Source organism: Xiphias gladius, chromosome 19, assembly GCF_016859285.1.
Source record: "Xiphias gladius isolate SHS-SW01 ecotype Sanya breed wild chromosome 19, ASM1685928v1, whole genome shotgun sequence".
Taxonomy (NCBI): Eukaryota; Metazoa; Chordata; class Actinopteri; order Istiophoriformes; family Xiphiidae; genus Xiphias; species Xiphias gladius.
In genome coordinates this window covers 2,385,301-2,405,886 of record NC_053418.1, presented here as the reverse complement: position 1 = coordinate 2,405,886, position 20,586 = coordinate 2,385,301, and the positions used below count along the sequence as shown (strand labels likewise).

The window sequence follows — 20,586 nt, the reverse complement described above, 5'->3', positions numbered from 1 at the left end:
GATTTGGCTCGGGACTGAAACTCAGTTAGCAGAGTCAGAGAGATTTGATTTAGCACAACCACACACACACACACACACACACACACACACACTTTAATTTTTTAACAAATTTCATCCAGTACATTTGGTTCTACAGTCAGACTGTGTTAGTGGTGGTGGTGATGTTTTACTATGTAAACACTGCCCTTCGGGGAGTTCTTGAGTACATCCACAGTCTTCTACTGTCAGCCAGCAGCTCCGCTGGAACATTTTGTGATGAAGTGTTTAAGTGCTTTCCCTGCCCACACTGGTTCCCAGTCGGTCCACCATTTTATCAAAAACTAATGAGCACATGCCTGATTCTCCACTTTGCTGACCAGCTGCACCTAAAAGTCATTATTCACTGAGTAAGCCAGTGTATAACCAATATTTTCATTAACCAGATGTTAGGAAAAAAGTAAAAGCGTCATGATCCGTGAATAACTTCAGTCACCCAGGTCATAGGATACTGAACCTAGAAAGCACCTCATTGCTGCTTCTATGACCATCAGCTGGTGACAGTAACCCTTGTTTCAGCACTTCAGCATCAGTTATTTCTGTCCAGTTACAACAACCCGCAGAGTTTTGACAATCTCATCTATGCCCGTTGCCATTTCTGTGACCCTTTTTTTACTGGTTCTGTCCCAAGTCTGACAAAGGTTTCAACGGTCAACTGCTTTACCGCCTGGAGAAATAGTCACCACTGATCACGATGCCAGACTTTTTGAAAATTAGCGGACAAAATACGAGAGGCGGGAAATGATTCAGAGTTCAGGAACCACGCTAAAGTGTGCGACCTCACAAATTTATTTCCAGTTGGCCCATTTTTCTCACTTTTCCTACAGCTACCATATATTGCATTAACTGTTATCTTGTAGAAGGTGGAGGGAAAGATCATTTTTAGGTAACTTTAAATAGAGCTGTTGCCCGACTACACTCCCCAAACTACTGCGAGGACGGGAACCATGTTAACGCGAACTACACAGTATCTGCAATATTGGCGAATAATTTGACCCCTAAATACTTCACACTAGATGAGACCTACTCAAATTGGTCGGCACTGATCACTGTGGGACGACTTTCCTTAGGCATAACTGCTGACTTATGCCAGTTGATTTTATAGCCAGAAAATGTTTCGGTCGTATCAAGAAGAAACTGGATGGAGGATTCTGGATCTGAGACCAGGCAAAGACTCATCATGTAGAAAGAGTTTGTGTTTTTTTCCACCTGCTTGTGATAAATAATGGAAATAAAATAGGGGGAAGGAGATCTCCCTGCCCCAGGTTTTTCATACTTTACCACAACCCAATTAAGGAAGCCCTCCACAAAAACCAAGCTTTTCTAAAACACTGAATAAAAAAACTCCACTCGACCCTATCAACTGCTTTCTCGGTATCAAGTGAAAAGGCTGCGACTGCAAAATTATCCGTATGACTTAATCAGCAACATTCTCAACGCTGCCGGGACTTTCCTCCGACTTATCTTTTGTGTAATACATGTAAACATCCACAGGTCTACATGCTGAATCAAAAGAAAGAAGTAAATATGAATTTAAAGAACGACATCATTGTGGGTAAGCATCTCGCAGTGTTGCGATTCTTCTGAAATGCACACATTTTGCATGACTTTCCATAACTAGGCCCGAGCACTTGTGACCTAAAAACTTTATTCCTTCTGGGTTTGTTAGAGTTGTTTTTTTTATTTTCAACTAAGGAGAGTTCTGAAGGCGTAAACAGTCTGTTTCCCTCTAGTTTACTATGGAGAAAAGTAGCTGAAATTCATCCTTAGAAACAATTAATGTATGTAAGATGTAAGCAGAAACAATCCTGCAGAGTCACCCAGCCGTCAAAGTTTCTGCTATCCACTGGGTTCTCTTGAAAATTGCCCGGCTTTTCTTAAGTCTGAAATACTTGTCTCCAAAATTTAAACTCTCATTTCAGAAGGTCGCACAACTCCCTCCCAAAAACCCTGTCAGCATCTGAAACTGCACTATCGAGGACGGAAACACTGACACTGACGTATCTGTCCCGCAGAGCAAGCGAACGCACGCAGCTTCTCGTCACTTGGTTGCACTGTGGTTGCTCTACTCATTATGTGAATGCATTGAGCGCGCAAACCGCTAACCGCCTGTAGGAACGTGACTGAGGGATCTGACTGATGTGACAACTGCAGGAACGGGGCAGAGAGAGAAGGAGGAAGAAGAAAAACAGAACAGAGAAGAAAAGACGAGGAGGGGACTTACAGGAGGAAAGACTAGAGAGAGACTAGAGGGGTGGGGGGGGGGCAGGATAAAAGGTGAAGGAGTTGAAGAGAACCGAGAAAGACGGAGCGGAGACTTTAACCTTGATGGCCAATAAGACTTTCAGTAAGCCAGAACATACCGTTCTAAGTATCTCCATTTGTCCTTTTTCTCACTCCGGCACCCCCCACCATTCCCTTCCTCTCTATTCTTTATCCTTTACAACTTCCCTTTTTTATTTATCCCGTTCATTTTCTTTCCATCTGCCATCAATTCTCACTTTTCGACCTCACTTTTCATCCCCACATTCCACCGTCTTTTCACTGACAGAAAGGATGGGTGAGAAAACCTTGAGCTGCGTGCTAAAGCGAGAGCGTGTGAGAAGGAGGAAGTACCGTGAGAAAAGTGGGAGATTGAGATACTGAGCAGTGCATGTTCTGGCCCACTGACTGGCTCATTGGCTATTACAAATATCAGTCAAGTGTTTATCTCTCTATTCAGCCGTGGCCAATGCTTCAGCTAACGATAATGCAGGAATCCCCTGCATATATTCTGCTACCCACTGCGGAATCCTTCCCCCTCGTGCACTCATCTTGCATCTATCCTGAACCCTTTTTCTGCAAAGAAATCCTTCCTGAATATTATACAGTGGAAACAAATGAGTATATTTTAATACAAAACTCCACCTGAAGAGTTACAAGATCATTTCTTGTTTGCTGTGACGGCTGAGAGTGAACCAGAATTGGATTTTTCCCTCTTGAGGATAAAGCCACATTACAGCACTAGTTCAACAATCGCACTCTTTGATATAAGCCGCTGTTTACAGAAGGCTGCCTTGACGCTCACACATTGTACTTTAATTTCCTCACAAGCGTAGCGAGCCAGAATCCCTGAAGCCCAAAATTAAAAACTACAGCCGTGATTAACAGCAAATTCGTATGAAAACAACTGATCCAGAGGTGTGGATCCAGGCAGGATTAATTGCATAGCCTCACCTGATTATGAAAGACGGTGGATTAAGAAATTCTCACTATGTCAAACTGGAGATGTGTTGAATTTAGCAGGAACAGTGTCAACCAGAAACATTAGAAAAATGTATGAGAAAATAAAAGTCCCCCGCCAACTTGATTGTTAGCACAATCTTAACCTCCAACTGAGACTGGCTACCGGACAAAGTAGCATGGAAAATGAAGCGATCTGCCAACCACATCCAACATTTACCAGCGTTTGCCTCGTGATTCCTGGTAATTTCACACCCTGATTCCGACTAAAAAGGTAGCGCAACATTCAGTAATTCACCCGTGCAGCCCTCTGCCAACTTTTCAATCGTGAGACTCTTTATTTCGAATAGGATCAAATCCGTTCGATTCTTCCAAACTCTGCTGAGTAAAATAGATGAAATAATGATGAGGAGATTAAGTGACTAAACTGTGAGCTGGATTGAGATTTGTGGAGCTGTATTTATCCAACATGTCAGAATCCCTCCTGGGAATCACACTGAAAGTTAAACCAAAAACAGACCTACCTCAGAGAAGGACTTCAGATTTATTTATGAAGCTTCCTACATGCACTTTAAGAAAAAAGAAGGGCTACTCCTGGGAGAGAGTGTCATGTCTCTGTTTCATCACACTCTTTGCTGCAAAGTAAGTAAGCTGCAATTGAAATGATATATTATGGTTTTTCTAGTTGTGGTGTGGAGTTGTAGATAATGGAAAATTTTGAAATGCAGACAGTGTAGGCAGCTAAGTAACTAAGTTACCTAAGTTATGCAAAACTAATCAAAAATGCAAATATGTGATGGCAAAATTAATTAACACCTTAAATCTCACAATGTGGCACTTGCAAAGCAGCCTGTCAGTCAACGTTGTCAAGCCAATGGCTCGAAAATAAAGGTATATACAAAATAAAGGAGTAGGAAATTTAAATATGTCCGTATGAAAGTCCCATTCATATGTAATACAACCATGTCATTGTTATTCCATGATGTTATTTCCGTGTGTTGGGCAAATGAATGAATTTACACATTATCTGAGGCGCCGAAGGAGTCAAGTCTGATGTAAGAGTCAAGTCTGATGTAAGAGTCAAATCTGATGTAAGAGTCAAATCTGATGTAGTATTGCAGAACTGTTGCTTCTGTCAAACACAAATTATCACTGTTGAAAAGCTGCATTTTCCCTGCTGCCAAAAAAGCATAAGGCTGGGGGCTGTTTGGGAAAGGAGTGATCGCATCCTGCGTGAGCTGACTCACAAAAAACATCATCTCTTATGACAAGTTCGTTGTCATAAAGAGTCCCCAAAACATCTTCCCATCAACGTAATGTCTCCGACTGAGCACCATCTCCCCGCATCTCCCAACAGCTAACTCCTTATCCTAAAAGTGGTTCCAAATATGCATCGCACTGAAAATGGGTACACGATAACCATACCTACGTAAAAAGACTCATTTGGGTCAAACCCTGGCAGAGGGGATCCGCATCTGCAAGTATGAAGCTCACATCTATAGCCGTTCCCCTGAGATCTGAACACAGCGCGACTCCTAGTTATGGCTCTCGGCTGTGAGGCGCCCAATGCGAGGACCTCTGGGCCCGTGGACAGCCAGAGGCTCAAAGGACGATTTACAGTTCAAGTTAGAAGAGGGAGAAAAGGAGAGCATGTGTTTTTCTTTGGCCCTTCCTCTATTTTTAGCCACAAACTAACAGTCGGGAAATCCAATTCCCAGCCAGGCAGACAAAGTAATGCAGGGTTAACGAGCGAAAACACGAGTCTGTTACCCGCGTCGGTATGTAAATATAAAGCAAAGTGGGTAAATCGTGTTTAAATCATTTTGTTCAGGCATGTATGATGGGGTATGAAAACCATCACCGCACAAACACATGAGCACACACAAGCCGAGAAGCCATGACGGGTGCACATGTGCGACGTCACGCAAGTGCAAATTATGGAAATCAGGCTCTTTGCAATCATTCGCTCAGGCACAGATGATAATCGCTGTGTACACATGCACACTACATTCCCCATAGCTTTCATACGGTAACACACACTTGCGGCGCTGCACTTAACAATCACACATGTATACACAAGAGGTATAGATGTTTTTCTCTCCAGCAGTATAAGCCCTACATATATATCGAGTGTGTAAAGAGGCAGACAGAGAGGAGACAGAGCCGATGGAGACAGAAAGAGGCAAATAGAGAGAGTCAATGGATAGTATCAACTCTTCTGCAAAGAATTTGGGAGAAGATTCCTTGAGTGTGTTTTAAGCTGATGGAAAGACAGAAAACTGTAGACATACTGTTTATGTATTGTGAAAGAAAGAGAGGAAGAAAGAAGGAAAGAAAATAATGCTGTAACATCTAATCTTTGCTTATTTTGTAACATATTGGATAATTTGATTTAAATAACTCAGACAGTTATTTAAATGAAACCAATGTAGAAGTTTGGAAGGTTGAAGAAGGTGGTACTTGGCGGAACTATTAACAAAATTATAGATTGATCTTAAAAGTGACAAGTTGCCATTGGACACTGCTTTTTGGTGAAAACGATTATGATATGTTTTAATGTAAAGTCTTCATCTGAAAAGTGACTGGTAACTGTGGCTGTTAAATAAAGGCAGTGGAGTAAGAAGCGAATGTACTCTGTTACTTTCCACCACTGCCCGTATTAGGAAATTAATAGCCGGGGTTTGACGCAGGCTGGTTGTCGGTCTGTCCTCGGTGTTTCCAGCACAACATTTATGTTCGCTCCTCAAACTTCTCAAATGAATTCCTTATTTACCCAGACATGATGCCGAAAACCACTCGGTGACGGTTAAGGGAACATCCTTGTTATGGTTAAGTATTAGAAATGCCAACAGTGACTTCTGCTATTCCAGGAGATGAGGAAGATGAATCACTGGTATCAACCTGACCCCTTGTCGACCACCCAGACCTCCGCACCCTTACTTTTTCGTTGCACCACATCAATGTCACGATAAATCTTGCGCTGGAACTCAACGCTGCCATAAAGCTGCCGTCGCCATCGCAAACTGCCTGCATAAGAACGGGATTCATAGGAGACCGATTTGCTTAATGAGTTGGAAATTAAATGAATGGAACAGCAAAGCCACGGTGCAGGCCTGTGAATGTCATTAATAACCAATGTGGTGTTTTGTTAATCCGCTGAATTAAACATAACTTTTAGTTGAAATCCGTTTTTTTCCAATGAACACGCTGGGCCCTCAGATGCGAAATTAACCGGCTACTTCAGGATACTACATTTTATAGGTTTCCCCCATCGTTTACTTGGACTAATTAGTCTATTTCCCTGAGAATATACAGTGTTTTTGGCTTTTAGACATTTTAATATGCTGCTGCGGAGAAAGACGCTCTGAATACTAAAACCTAAGAGAGCAAGAAGACTGTCGAGGGACACAGACACGCAGACAACAAAGTAACTTCATTTAATCCATCTTCATCAAGCTATTGTCATCTGAAACACTCCATTCGTACGGTGCAATAAAAAACGGCTCCCTCGTCCAACTGTAATTATTCACTCATGCAGCCAAACTTAATTGCAATTCTTCATAAATCTAAACAACGTTATCCTACTGTTTAATTGCCTGTTGGGGTATTTATCGATATGAGAAAATAACACAAGTTTGTTTAGTTATAATTGCTGAGAGTCTGCATACCCACTTTCAGTCAATGAGACAAATGGATCAGCGTTTTTTGTTTGCTTTTTTTTTAAGGACAAAGCTGAAACATAAATGCTTTGATGTGACTGCGTGGCTTACGGGAGGAAATTAGTTTAACGCCACACTCTAATGCACCTGAGAGCTTTTTTTTTTTTTTTCCAAATTTGTGGTATTTCCTGTTGAAACAGGTCGAATGGAAAGGAGGAAGAAGAGCGTTAAGAAAATCAGCAGTAGAAAATCAGTCATTTTTATTTGCACCCTACTGGGACTGAGGTCACTATTACAATTATACCATATCATAGAAAAAGCTTATTTTGCATTCATTAATTGTTAAATAGGTGTAATATTCTGCCATGGAAAATTGGCCAACAAATTGAAAGCCATTTTTCTTTTCATGTATCTTTGAGGCCCCAGGGAGGCAAAGAGTAGCACGGTCTTCAGAAACTTCTCAACTTCAAATGATGCCTTCTTTGTTTGAAAATTAACTGGGAAAATCATCCCATCAAACAACAAAACAGACCCAGGAATTCAAAGCACATCCCCACTGCCTGTTTTTTTAAACAGTTTGAATTCGATGTTGATATTAACGAGTATAAATGAATGTAAATATGACAAAGGGCATTAAAAAGTACCGTCAACGAATCAACTGCAGATGCACAAATAAAGGTTTAAATCAAAAATAAAAGCAGTGACAGACTGAGGATAGTTTAGATTGACTCTCCGTGACTGTTCCAGTCAGTCTTCAGGCGATTGCATGCTGAAACATACAGAGCAGCTTGGCCAGCACTGCCCTTCTCCCCAAGGACAATGAAAACTAGAATGCAAATGTGATTTGGAAGGGGGCATAGACGCCGTGTGACATTCACATACTTGTTCGCCAGTCAGTCATACTTTTAGGCCTCTGTTGTCAAAAGGCATTCTGGTATACGTATGAAATCTTTAGGTAAAGCCGAATATATTTAAAAAAAGACATAAAGGACGACTTCAAAACTCCAAAATAAGTCAAACTGCGGTAAATATCACAGATTTAGCGGTGTGTTGGACTATCTGAGGGCGGATTCTTCCTCGAGGCTGCTTCAAAAGACCTTCAGCCTCAGAATTACTCATCCAGGGGGTTTATACGGACACCAAAACGAGTAGACTTTAAAAACAGGTCTATGTTAAATGAAGGAGGGACTTTAACCTGGCAAAGTGACCTGCAGACACAAAAAGACAGAAACCTCCGTGAAGTGTGTGCTGGCAAAGAGGGAGAGCGAACGGGCGAACGGGCTTCGACAGAGCGACAGGAATGTTACAGAAGTGGCCGGTCGCGCACGCCAACGTACCTTGGCGACACTCAGGGCAGCACCGGCCCTCCCGGGTGGCGGCCAGGGTGCCTGGTGGGCAGGTGGGGCAGGAGCGCAGATAACAGGTCGCCTGGGCATCACGGCATTCACACTCGCGGCAACTGCCGTCCGTCCACTGGGCCATGTCCTGAAAATAGAGAGGGAAGGTAGAGAGACGGGGGAATGAAAACAGAGGAGGGAGAGTGAAATAGAGGCAGAGGCTGAAGTTCTTATCATGCACAAAAAGTGTGACTGTGGCATTTACAGAGACTTTTACAGGGGATGGACAGACTGCTGAAAACACCATTAACGGAGGGTTTTAACCTTGAAAAAGCTGAGTCACAATTAAAAAGGAAGCCACATAGACCAGGCGCTAAGCTGAATGCTAATAAGCTGCATGCGTCCGTTTTAAAAGAAGCCTCGCAGTCACGACTTTTATATTCAATGGGGTCCAGAAGTCGGAGACAACCTGGGAAAGTGGTCTGTACGTTTTCAAAGCAGAATGAGTGAACCGACCGTCCCACTGAGGACAGATAATTGGTCAAATAGCAGAAATATCACAAAAATGTATTTTATGCAGAAAAGTGAAACACCGAGACTTTTTCCAAACAATGCGGGTGGCGGGTCAACGTACACGGACAAGGACGGACACTTCAGATCACAGAAGTAAATCAAAACTCTACTGAGTGTCATGGGCAGTCATGAGTCTTTTATAGCAGGTCTCCCATTCGCAAAACCACTTGTGGCACAAAAACCTGCAGCCCTGAACAACACATGAAACACAACCTTCAGTTCGTTATCCCATCCGGTGTGAAGGCCGGCATTCACAGTTGTGTAACGGCTGAGGAACATTAGGTCATTTAACAGATCACATATGTCAGTGAGCACAGTCGTGGAGCGCGCTCGCGGCACGCCCTCATGCGCACTCTGAATGACAGGCACGCGGAGAGGGCCGGTAATGAGACAGACGGAGGGCCGCTGAAAACTTAATGGATTTTTCCGCGGCCGACCAGCCCACATTATTAAGTGTTATACTGCCGATCAGATTCATTTATTCATTAATCTAGGGGGCCAGAACGCCGTTCCACCAGACCGTTCCGGCCCACTTCAACCCCCTGGGAGATGAGAGCATAAACATCAGTCTCATGTCTGTGTGTTAAGTACCCCCCCCATCCAATCTCCAGTCTTATGCCAAGCCAGGACCAACTTTGGACAGAGATACGGTGGCATGGTGCGATCTCTGTGGGCGTAACGATGCTGGAAAAACCAAAAGAGATGTTCATGTTGTTTGCATCTTTTCGTCTCGTGGTTCCATCGCTGCGTATAGCATTTCTAACCGCGTCAAACGTCAGGGGCCTCACCACTCACCGGGACAGAGATCGGCTAGCGCACCAGTTTCAGAAGGGAGCACGAGAGGAAACAAAAGAACCGTGCACATTGTTTGTCCCTTGTGCTCACGTTATTAATGCAAGTTCAGCCTTCTGACTTTCCTAAGGTAAAATCCCTTTGGTCAAACAGCACTGACCCCGTATTACTTCATGTAGATCTTACCCAGCAATCATAGCGCATCTGATCCGTCTTGGGCCTCTGTTTGGTGGGCTCTTAAATGGTACAAGTGAAGAGTTCGATCCCACGAATCTGTCGATGAGACTTTGTGGTGCACTTACCTTCTGACATCGTTACCTGTTAGTATTAAACACGAGGATGACAAAGTTTGGCTCTGCTGCAGTGTTAATTTCGGCGACTGGTTTTGATTGAGTTCTAGTCTTTTGATGAAAATGTAGTTTTAGTCAGATTTTATTCATTTGATTTCTGTAAACTTTACCCTAGTTTTAGTCAGAGACATGTTAGTCTCACTTTCGTCATACATTCGCAATTTGGATGTTTTCAGTGCCTCCTGAGGCTGCAGCTGTCACTATCTTCGTGTGGAGTTACCATGGTTACACGCGTTTGCCGTAGTACAGACCGACTCACCTCAAAGTAAATCCGCTTAACATTTCCAAACTCTGTCTGTCTGAACAGAACAGCCCTCTCTAACCTAATCTGCGTTCCCGCAGCCACCTGTGCTGTTCACTGCAGAGCAGTGAGCGATTCGGAGGCGGGATTCACTCGCCTGGTCACCCAGAGGACGATTTAGACGGACCGCCGACATCAATCCCGGAACTTACTCACGCCTCCTGATAGCAACACTAAAGATGGCCGACTGAAAGTAACGTTAATGTCCCCTCCACCTCTTTACCAATGTCGGCCTGCTGCCTGCATGTTATTCGCAGTTTGTCTCGGCAGTGGATTGTAGATGAACCTAGTTCATGAATCCGTTTCCTCAGAGAACAGGTAACATCAGATGACACTGGTGACAGACACGTGACTCTGCAAGGAGGCTCTTGTCAATAGCAGGGCAACAGGCCAAGTGGCTAAATCATCTCCTGAACAGCAGAGGAAACTGTTTGAGGAGATATAGTGTGTGCTCCCACAGATGCATGCAGGTTGTTAAATAAGACTCTGCATTAATACACGTCCATTTGTCCGTCTTTCACATTATTGTTTAGTTTTTAATAGGTTGGCGCAAAAATGTAATAGATTTCATCATAGTTTTCAAAGGTTACTTGTTATTCGGTTTTAGTCTTGTTTTCATTGTGAATAAAAGGTTGTCAACGAATGTTTTTCGTCTTAGTTTTCGTTAACACTGCTCCGTTGCTCTTTATTAGATACTTCATATTCATATCTGGTGCGTTGATATTATTTTGTCCTCCACCTTTTTACTCTGGCTCCGTGCGATGTCAAACAGAACAGGCAGCTTTTATAACGTACGCATCACCAGCATGTTGTGTGTGTTTGATCATTTACTGATCTACTATATTGTACGTTGTAATACGGTTTTCCTATTCGGGACATAAATTGCTTGCTAATGTGCCCTTTAAATTAAATGTAAGATAAGTGTTAGACAAACAATTTATCACTCTATAACTCATTAGGTTTCCCCGCTGAGATTTTAATATCACTCGGGAACTCGAACCAGTAATCATCTGGTCACAAACTTGCGTCTTTAACCTTTCATGCAAACCTCTCCCAACAGACAAAAAAAACACAAAAGCGGAGACACCCATGTGTTAATGTGTGTAGGCGCTTAATAAGTATGCAATATCAATCTGTTTTTGTTTACCACTGATACGATCATTTCTCAGGGAGACAAAGAAAAATCTGTTGGAAAAGGACAATAGGCTCTCTCTCTGCACTTGCTCCGGGCCTCGGCCGTGGCTGACCGTCCCGCAGCATTTCATGAGCATTCCCCTCCGGCAGACAGTGTAAAAAAAATTCAAGCCTTTGCATTCTGGGTTTCCAGGACTAGCCTATAAATAATTAAATTGGCGACACTGTAAAACATATGGGCCAGAATAATAAGAGAGAGATTCCAGTTACAGGCTAAACAGCCCAAAGTAATTTGATGGCTCTATCCTAAAACACACATTTAGTCTGTCTCACCACAACTTTAATTATCAGTGTTTAGAGTTAATATTAATATATTTATATCCGGCTTAATAGTGATGTGTTTGGTTGTTTGTGTAGCAGCCTCCTCTGCAGTGAGACTTCTTCTTTCTTCTGAGAATAGAGAATTTATAGAATCCCCGTAGCGTCTCTGTCTCACCCACACAGTTTGGATTTCCTGCCTGATTTTGCAGTTCTCCTCTCATGTTCGTGTGCAAATGCACTGAAAGTCAGTTCTAGATGTATGATAGAAGTACCTTGTAGGATTTCCCCTCGTACACACAGGAAGGTTTCACAGAAGAACACTCCAGGCAGCACTTCCCCGGCAGGTGAACAAGCTCTGATCCCTAAGAAAAAAACATTTAAGTTTTGAGTTGATTCTCTGGCTGACATGAAGTTACATTTCATCTGCAGAGAGATTTAATATTTAAATCTACAGGGAAAACCATAATAACATATACCGTACAGCACAAGAGAAGCCCACAGAGCCACAAAGACTCAGCAGTATGAGTACACAAGGCTTTACGAGGCACATCTTGGATTTTGAGGAGTATAAATAACATTCCCATGACTTGATTCAAAACCATCATAATCGTCATAATGATCATGATTCATGCCAGCAATCTCTTGGGTGAAAACCTTGTACCTCCACTTTGTCAACACTGGAGGAGTGTGAAAATCTGCCTTCATTTGCGAATTTCCACCAAGAATTTTTGATTTTGTTAGCTTTTAATAGCTTCACAAGCCAGGAGTCAAACAATCTCCTCAGCTTTCAGACCTCGTAATCCTTTCAGCAAATGAAAAATAGCTAAACTGGGGTTATAAGCTTTGCACATCACAATGGCAATTTGCCACTAATGCAATTTTCTGACACTAATCAAAAATCATAAACCCCCTAACGTAACTGCACCCCAGTGCCGTTTTCTGCCTATTGACCCACACTTGTCATTAAACCCATAACCTTGTCTTAATTGTTTTGCACACTGACACACACACACACACAGGTTGAAAACTGCACGGCTCTGATCTCCGTAGCAGAGTGACCTTGCTCAGTTCAGAGCTGGACGAATTCCAATTATGCTACTTACAGCTAATGACACTTAACAGCTGTAATTATCGCCGTACAGTATGATTAATGAGGGCTTATTTGGTCTTGGCAGGCGATATTAAAGCAATACTATTAAATCTTCTTGACATAAGAAAACATTGGATGAGGTGTTGAGCCGATGTGGCGCCAGAAAACGGGTCATGTTGGAGGATAAAGGTAACTAGGGGAACACCAGCTAATAGCCATAACAAATCCTTTGTTAGTTTTGTCCCAAAAAGCTCCCACGTCCAACGTGCTACATTCCTTCCTGGGCGAGTCTGAAACGCATGTCCTCACAATGCTACTACCGATGCTTCGGTTGTATTCATATGAGGGTGCGTCTACTTTGAGACGGTAGTACTGTGTTAAAAAGATGTGATGCATTCAGGGAAAGCCTTTAAGGTGCGACGTCAGGCTGGTGTAGGTTTAGTGAGTGTAGGTCACATTACCCGTGTCTACTGACAGGTTCTAGTGGTGAAACTGACGCACAAGTTTCCACACAGATCATCAGGGTTTCATCTTGTCTTTCAATTTACTTTAATCTTAACTGAGTGAATTATCTGTGATGGAAGCAGCCAACCCTGTAACCTCAAATGATCACCACTCTTCCGATTCTATCAAACCTGGATTTCTTTCTAAATACAAATGAAGGTAGATACATCAGACCTTGTGAATTGGTAAATTTCACCGCAGCACATGTAGGAATCTGGGAACAAAGCAAGTGTGACATCTTCTATTAACTTTTCAGTGGCCCATTCGAAGGCCGGGAAATGGGGTTTTCCGGGTGCTGACGTGTTGCATTTTCGGGGCAAAGGTTTGAGAACCAGGGTAGAAAAGCTTGAACTTGCGGAGCCAGCTTGTAAGAAGTTCATCTTGCTTTGCGCTCAACGTGTCGAATGAGCTGTCTCTCCATGTCATGTCTACAGGAAGAAAGCAATAATCTCACTGGTCAAGTGAACTTTCAGGGGGTGGAGCTTAATTTTTATCGAGATGATAAAGGCTTTTAGAAAACCAGCATTCTAGCAAACTAGCATATATCTAGCTTTAACTGATTTCTACTTGGTCAGCTAGGCTAGTGAGCAAACGGAGACAACTTAGCATGTCTAGACGGAGATTTCATTCCATTACCGTTTAGAGTGACTGGCTTTATAATAATAGCTTCATTCTATCTCACCTCCTATTTTTTTTCCCTAATCATCGGCCTAAGCCTGACAGCAAGACCGGTACAGTGTTGAACAAACCCAAGGGGCGGTGCTGGTGAGGATGTGAGGCTACTGAGACGGTGTGGAATCCAATGCCGTAAATCCAGTCTAAATAAAAGACATCCAGGAAGTTAAAAAAAAAACGACCTCATAGGTCGCCCGTGCGAGCAGCTTATTACAACCCATAGTTACGTTTTATTGTTGGGAAACCTCTCGGCAATAATGATCGGAGCAAAGGAGGAAGTCAGCAGAGTAGTATAAAGAGAGTCGTATAAAGAGCAACAATGTCCGCGTAAGGAGGAGGTTGGGGTGGATGGATGTGCTGGCGAATGGGCTGTTCCTTTCCCGTGTGGTAGTTTGAACGATCGTCTATGGTGTTTCCTGTATCCATGACCATTCAACAACCTTAGCCATGTTTATTATTGTAACCATCACAACGAGGGTCCTCTAATCTTGAGGAAGTGCTTATTCCAACACAAACGACCTAGAAGGGGTTGTTTCTGTGCCTACACCTACCTAAGCCGGGGCTGTTCCACACCCTTAACTGCTTGTTTGTTATTGTTACAATGACGATGAAGGCCCGGTAATCCTCGGGTCCCTGCGGGTCGTATTAATGTTACCGTGACAACAAAGGTCTGGTACGCCTGCCACTGGTACACTCCTAAGGGTCATATTCAAGGGTTTTAGGTTGCAGGATTTGTTGGTCTGACAGTTTATCAAACGCCAAAACACTAGTTTATAATACTACAACTACAGGGCTTTACAAGTCCGGAGAGGTATTTTACAAAGTAATCTACTTGGGATGCGTACTTGTATGTATTTAATTGATCAAAGCCGCGTTTCTTCAGCTTTTCTGTCAGACAAGCTTGCATTTTTTATTTATCTATTTTTTTTTTACATAGTCTGTCAGTCTGAATACCATTTATTGTTAATTTAGACAGAAAAACTGTAGCTCACTAACATTTAACAAAAGTTCTGCCCCGAGTATGTTTGTACACTTTAAACTAACATCCACAGTTTCCAGACCTACGGCCTGTTTGGCCTCTCGGTTTCTAATGACCTTTTTTTCTTCCAGGCTCACCTGCGGGCATTCGACGCGGCCGCACTCGGCCCTCTGACAGAGAACCTGACCGCGGTCGCAGCTGCAGAACTCGCAGCCAGTGCCGTTCCACATGTCTCCGTGGTAACGCACCATGCCCTCGTAGAGGCAGCTTCCCTTGGCAGCCGTGCATTCATCACAGCACTGACCAGAACGCTTTACTTTGGTCTGACCCTGCAAAGAAAGCAGTACAGTGAGTTTAGGGTTGCTTTGTTTTTGTTTTTTTTTTGGTTTTCATATTCAGTACAGATGATGGGAATAAAGGAATACAAACTGAGCTGTAAGACAAGACAAAAAAAATCGAGGAGCTTATAAAAAAAATGCTTTTTTGTGTGTATGTGCATTTCAGCAGAGAGAGATAAGAGGATGGAGGAGAGAGTGTGTGTTGCATCATTTGAGGTAAAACCACCACACCAAGCAGTCTGGACCATCAGACAGTTCTTAGGACTTTATTTGAAAGCGCTGACAGGTGCAGATTTAATGAAACTGCATCTGTATCTCATGAAGACAGTAAACGTTATTACAGAAAACTCCACCGAAAGTTCAAAGTCTATCCAAATGTTGTCAAGATTTTGTGAATCACCGGGGTCCTCTATCCTCTTTTTTTTTTTTTGTCTGCTATCATTAGTGGAGGGAATGGTCCGTTAAAATGTCCTCAGCTCTGCGGAAATCAAAGCTGAGAATATTTTTGTTTAAAAGAGACATGGAAACTTTGAGTGAAAGAGCAACGTGCTTCAAAAAAGGTTTCCGCTGGCTTCACAGCAACAGCATGAAACCTGATAAGCATTTCCCCAAACCCCGTGTTTCGGCTTTAAAGGTTTTATGAAAGCGAGGTCTGAACTCTATGCTTTTGATTGCTTTGTGTGTTCAGTATATAACAGAAATAGTGTGTGGCTGATTTTTACACTGCAAGACTGAAATCAGGATTAAAACCGATTTCAGCTTCATATCCTCTATTTAAGGAATTTGACATTCCCCCTTGCATCTTAATGACGTAAACCTGTAGGTGTTTGAAAACACATTCAGTTTTGCAATTATTTAAAGAGTAATGAGCAGACTTTTTTGTGTCACTCAGGTCAGTTTTTTAATCACATAGACTCTTCAATGACTTCTATTGTTTTATGGTGTTATTAGTGTTTTTATACGGCCTTCCTGCAAAAGGAATATATTTTTCTCTTGTGGCGCAACAAAGATCTAAGTTAACCTGAACTGTTTATGTTAATGGTAAATGTTGAGTCTCTTTTCTACAAGTAGTTTAAAGGATACGACCATGAAAAGATCGAAAACAACAATGAATGAACTACTAAAATGTATTGTATGTGTATCCAAAGCCTGATGTGTCTTATTCCTCTGTACCATGGAGCTCCATTGTTGTCCACTACTATTAAAAACAGTGAGTTACACCGCTGCACTGGGTGACATGTCCTTTCATTAACATGAACACACACACTCTAGTTTTGTCATTTATTTTTGACACAATCCCACACACACTGTCCTGCTGCCCCGAAACACTCACTACAGCACCAAAGGTGGATTAATCCTCCACTTAAAATGGTCTCCATCAAATGTACTTTTTAGCTCTGTGTATGTAATGCTTGCTAAAAAAAAAAAAAAAAAAAGAATGTTTTGGTTTATGTTTTTGTCAATGCATGAGTTACAGAAACTCAGCCATGCATTTAATTCAGCCAAGGTGGACTACTGAAATGGTTCCTCCCCAAGAAGACAGAGCATTAAACACCTGCAGATTTACACTGGTTTCCTGTTTGGCATAGAATAGATTTAAAGTGCTGCTGCTAGCTTCTAAGTTACTTAGTGGCTTAAGGCTAAAATCCATTTTTGATATGCTTAGAAAATATAAACTTAGTTGGGCCCTTAGATCTTTAGTCAGCCGGTCGCCTCCAGTCAGAACCAAATGCAGTGAGGCTGCATTTAGCAACTCTACAGAACTTTCTGATGATCAACTTTTGCCAGTTTAATATCAAAACTTTAAACTTTTCTTGTGTGTGCGATTGTTTACACAAGCTACACTGTGTTTTTATTCTCTTTTTATTCAAACTGGGTCAGTTTTTCTATTCGTAACTGCTGAGTAACTGCACTTTAACTTCACTACGACTTTATCTCCCCTGTCTATGTAACATATTTAGTCTATTTTTTGTTCTACCTTATTTTTTACTTGTCACTTGTACTGGTGTTACTATGTATGTGTCTGTGCGTGGCCCTTTAATGTTGTGTTGTGTGGTCCTGACTTCACTAACAAGAGTTCCAGCGCAAAATGGAAGGTGAAAATGACATTTGCATACAATTAACAATTTAAACGTCAGCTTATGTTGGTACTTTTGTGTGTGTGTGTGTGTGTGTGTGTGTGTGTGTGTGTGTGTGTGTGTGTGTGTGTGTGTGTGTGTGTGTGTGTGTGTGTGAGAGAGACTGTCAGGCAGGGAGCAGAAGACATTTCTGTAAGGTGCTGCACGGTTACATCTCTGCACCCATCAGGGTTTCAACACAATGGCAAATGTATCTGGTGATTTCTGGATGAAATTGAATGCCTGTGTGCGCGCGTGTGTGTGTCTGTGTGTGTGTGTGTGTGAGCGAGAGAGAGAGAGAGAGAGACTACCCACCTTGTCACAGCTGACGGGCCGACAGGTGTGCGTGTGGCATTTAGATTGACCCCGGTCGCACACACATGTGGTGCAGGCGTTCTTCCGCCACTGCTCGCCGTGCTGCCAAGATACACACAGGTACCCAATTTAGGCCATCTCCAAACAAGACACACACTTTTACACAGTCTTACGCACGGTGAATCACAGGCTGCGTGTGGGAAATTCAAAGCTCATTTGAATCCAAAGAGTGTCTTCTGTGTGGGGATTCAGAGTAGGCAGCTCGAACAGTATACAGATCTACAATGGGCAGACTTTGTTGTCGGGAGCAAATAGCAGCTATCAGATGGCAACGTAATTCTCCTTAAGTTCAAGACGTTTCAAACAAGAGAGCGCGAAGACCCGAACTCTAAGAAAACAGAAGCAGCGGTGAATCTACCGCCTGCACACACTCTCGTCAGGACGCCGAAGTGAAGTGAGGTTGTCCCACAGCCGCTCCGTGCCCAGTGTCTTTCAGACCTTAAATATATAATCAGTATAAATTTGGAGTCATATTCCCGTAGCTGTCAGATTAAATTCTAGCTTCCTTCCTCTTTCAGCTCTAACTACCTAATTAAATATTGACTGAAGCCTGGAGGATGCAAATTATTTCATTATTTCACAAGAAGTCATTTTTCACTGATATAACATTCATTACAACCATTTATTAAAGCGCTATACAGCATTTTGTACAGCTCTCTGAACATCACTAACCTGTGAGAAAGGTTCCTTTGTATAAAATGTGAGTGGTTCATAATGGACTGTAGCACACATCTTTTTAAAGGGCACTGAAGCTAATATTTGGGTCGGCCCAAGGTCAAACGGCTCTGTTCTCCCCTGAATTAACGGACCGATCCAAAGAGGTCTGAATAAGCAGCTCCGAACATTTTTCATGTGAATAAAGCCTTAATCTTTGTAGACATTCACTGCACACACAAACACACACCAGTTCATACACACCATTCAGCCACGACATGAAGCCCGGTAACTGGTTTCAATGTTGAAAGACTGTTATATCAATTAATTCCGCATAAGCCGTGTTATCAGTCAAACTGCATCTGAGCAAACACTGCCCGTGTCATACCGGCAATTGCCCTAACCCCAACCCTAAACCCTCACTTTTTCAAATCCCAAAAATTAAACAAATAAAGTGAAGTTTACCTGTAATCCTGTTAATCAGCTGAAAAGCTTTATAACTTTGTGCCCAATTAAACCATATAGCCATTCACACACATACACACTGCTACGTGTGCGCATGGATGTGCGCACTGTATAAGGACTGAGGCTGTGCATTTGAGACCAGACGCAAGGCAACATAATTCATTCTCTTTAATAAATCACAAATTGAGACGTCCCCGACACTTCCTGACACCCTGAAGAAGAAAAACACACATCTGAAGAGTGAGCGTGTGCGTGGGCGGGCGTGCGTGCGTGTGTGTGTGTGTGTGTGTGTGTGTGTGTCTCAGAAGATACAAACACACATTAGACAGAATGGGACACTCTATGATCAAAGGTGAAACTTGGCATTGAGCGAGAGAGGGAGAGAGAGGGAGAGAGAGGGAGTGGGTACGTGAGTGTATACTATAAACACAGCACGGGAAAGCCAGAGCAGGGCAGATGAGGTGATGCAAGCTGAGATTAGAGAAAAAGATAAGTAGAGAGGAGCGGAGAAGGCTCGGACTGCTTTCATCTCAATATCAAAATACAAACACACACTTTCACATACATGCACATGCATGTGTCAAAGTCTCCCTTTCATCAAAAAAAATATATGCTAACAGACAGTGCGGGGAAACACAAAATACTGTATAAAATATGGCAGGTCACATAAATACAGATTTATGAGCTGTCATCCACATCCTCCAACACATTTAAAAAATCACAAACACACACACTTTTTATGGACACAGTAACACTCACGCACACTGGCTCTGCCCGAGGCTTTGTAACACGGAGGACTTACGCACACACCTACACAATAACAGGTGCACATAAACACTTTTTAAACTCAAACAAACACACACACACACACACACACACACACACACACACACACACACACACACACACACACACACACACACACACACACACACACACTCACACACAGGTTGCCCACCTGGTACTGTTTCCCAGCAAACAGACAGGGGTTGGACACACACCGAGGACAGCATTGGCCCGGCTGAATCACCAAGTTCTCATGCTGAGGGGAGGGAGAGAAAAACAAAAAAAAAAACAGTCAGACTAGGTGTGTGTGTGTGTGTGTGTGTGTGTGTGTGTGTGTGTGTGTGTGTGTGAGAGAGAGAGAGAGAGAGAGTGACTGGGAGAAAGAAAGAAAGACAAAGAAGAGACAGATGGCCCACTGTAATAGAAGAGTACAAATCTACATGCTCTTTCTGTGATATAATATCATTCTATTACACACGACATTGTAAATACAAGCCGTGACAATATTGTCAGGCAGGCTGACATTTTGGCAAACACAATCTTACCGAGAGTTAAATGAGGTCAGCATCAGTTTCATCTCTCTGCCTCCAGCACAGCATTAGGTGTTTGCCCTATTTTGTCACAAAGTCTGGAAATGGGGAAACTGCTGGTGTACTGCTGCGAGGCACACCCACCGACAACTCCAAACCTGCCTCACTGACACATTACATCTCCTTTATTTAAGCTGTGTATGGGAGAGAAATGCCAATATGATGAAGACGGAAAATAAATCTATAGTGAGGCATCCCACAGGAGATATTTCTTGACCAGGATCAGCTGGGCGCTGTGACAGCACAAAGCATCTCTGCACCGTGCCGAATGTGAGATACATTTCCAGC

General features: G+C 42.7%; 1 protein-coding gene across 1 annotated transcript in view; it reads right to left on the bottom strand.

The window, feature by feature from the left end:
• The window catches only part of fras1 (Fraser extracellular matrix complex subunit 1), a 235,343-nt gene that overhangs the window by 131,037 nt on the left and 83,720 nt on the right, over positions 1 to 20,586 (bottom strand). Inside the window, exons 7-11 of the mRNA XM_040154916.1 lie at positions 19,881 to 19,964; positions 17,744 to 17,845; positions 15,111 to 15,302; positions 11,998 to 12,087; positions 8,255 to 8,402 (exon numbers count right to left, since the gene is read on the bottom strand). Coding sequence (XP_040010850.1) covers positions 8,255 to 8,402; positions 11,998 to 12,087; positions 15,111 to 15,302; positions 17,744 to 17,845; positions 19,881 to 19,964 — 616 coding nt within the window. The remainder of the gene's footprint in view (positions 1 to 8,254; positions 8,403 to 11,997; positions 12,088 to 15,110; positions 15,303 to 17,743; positions 17,846 to 19,880; positions 19,965 to 20,586) is intronic.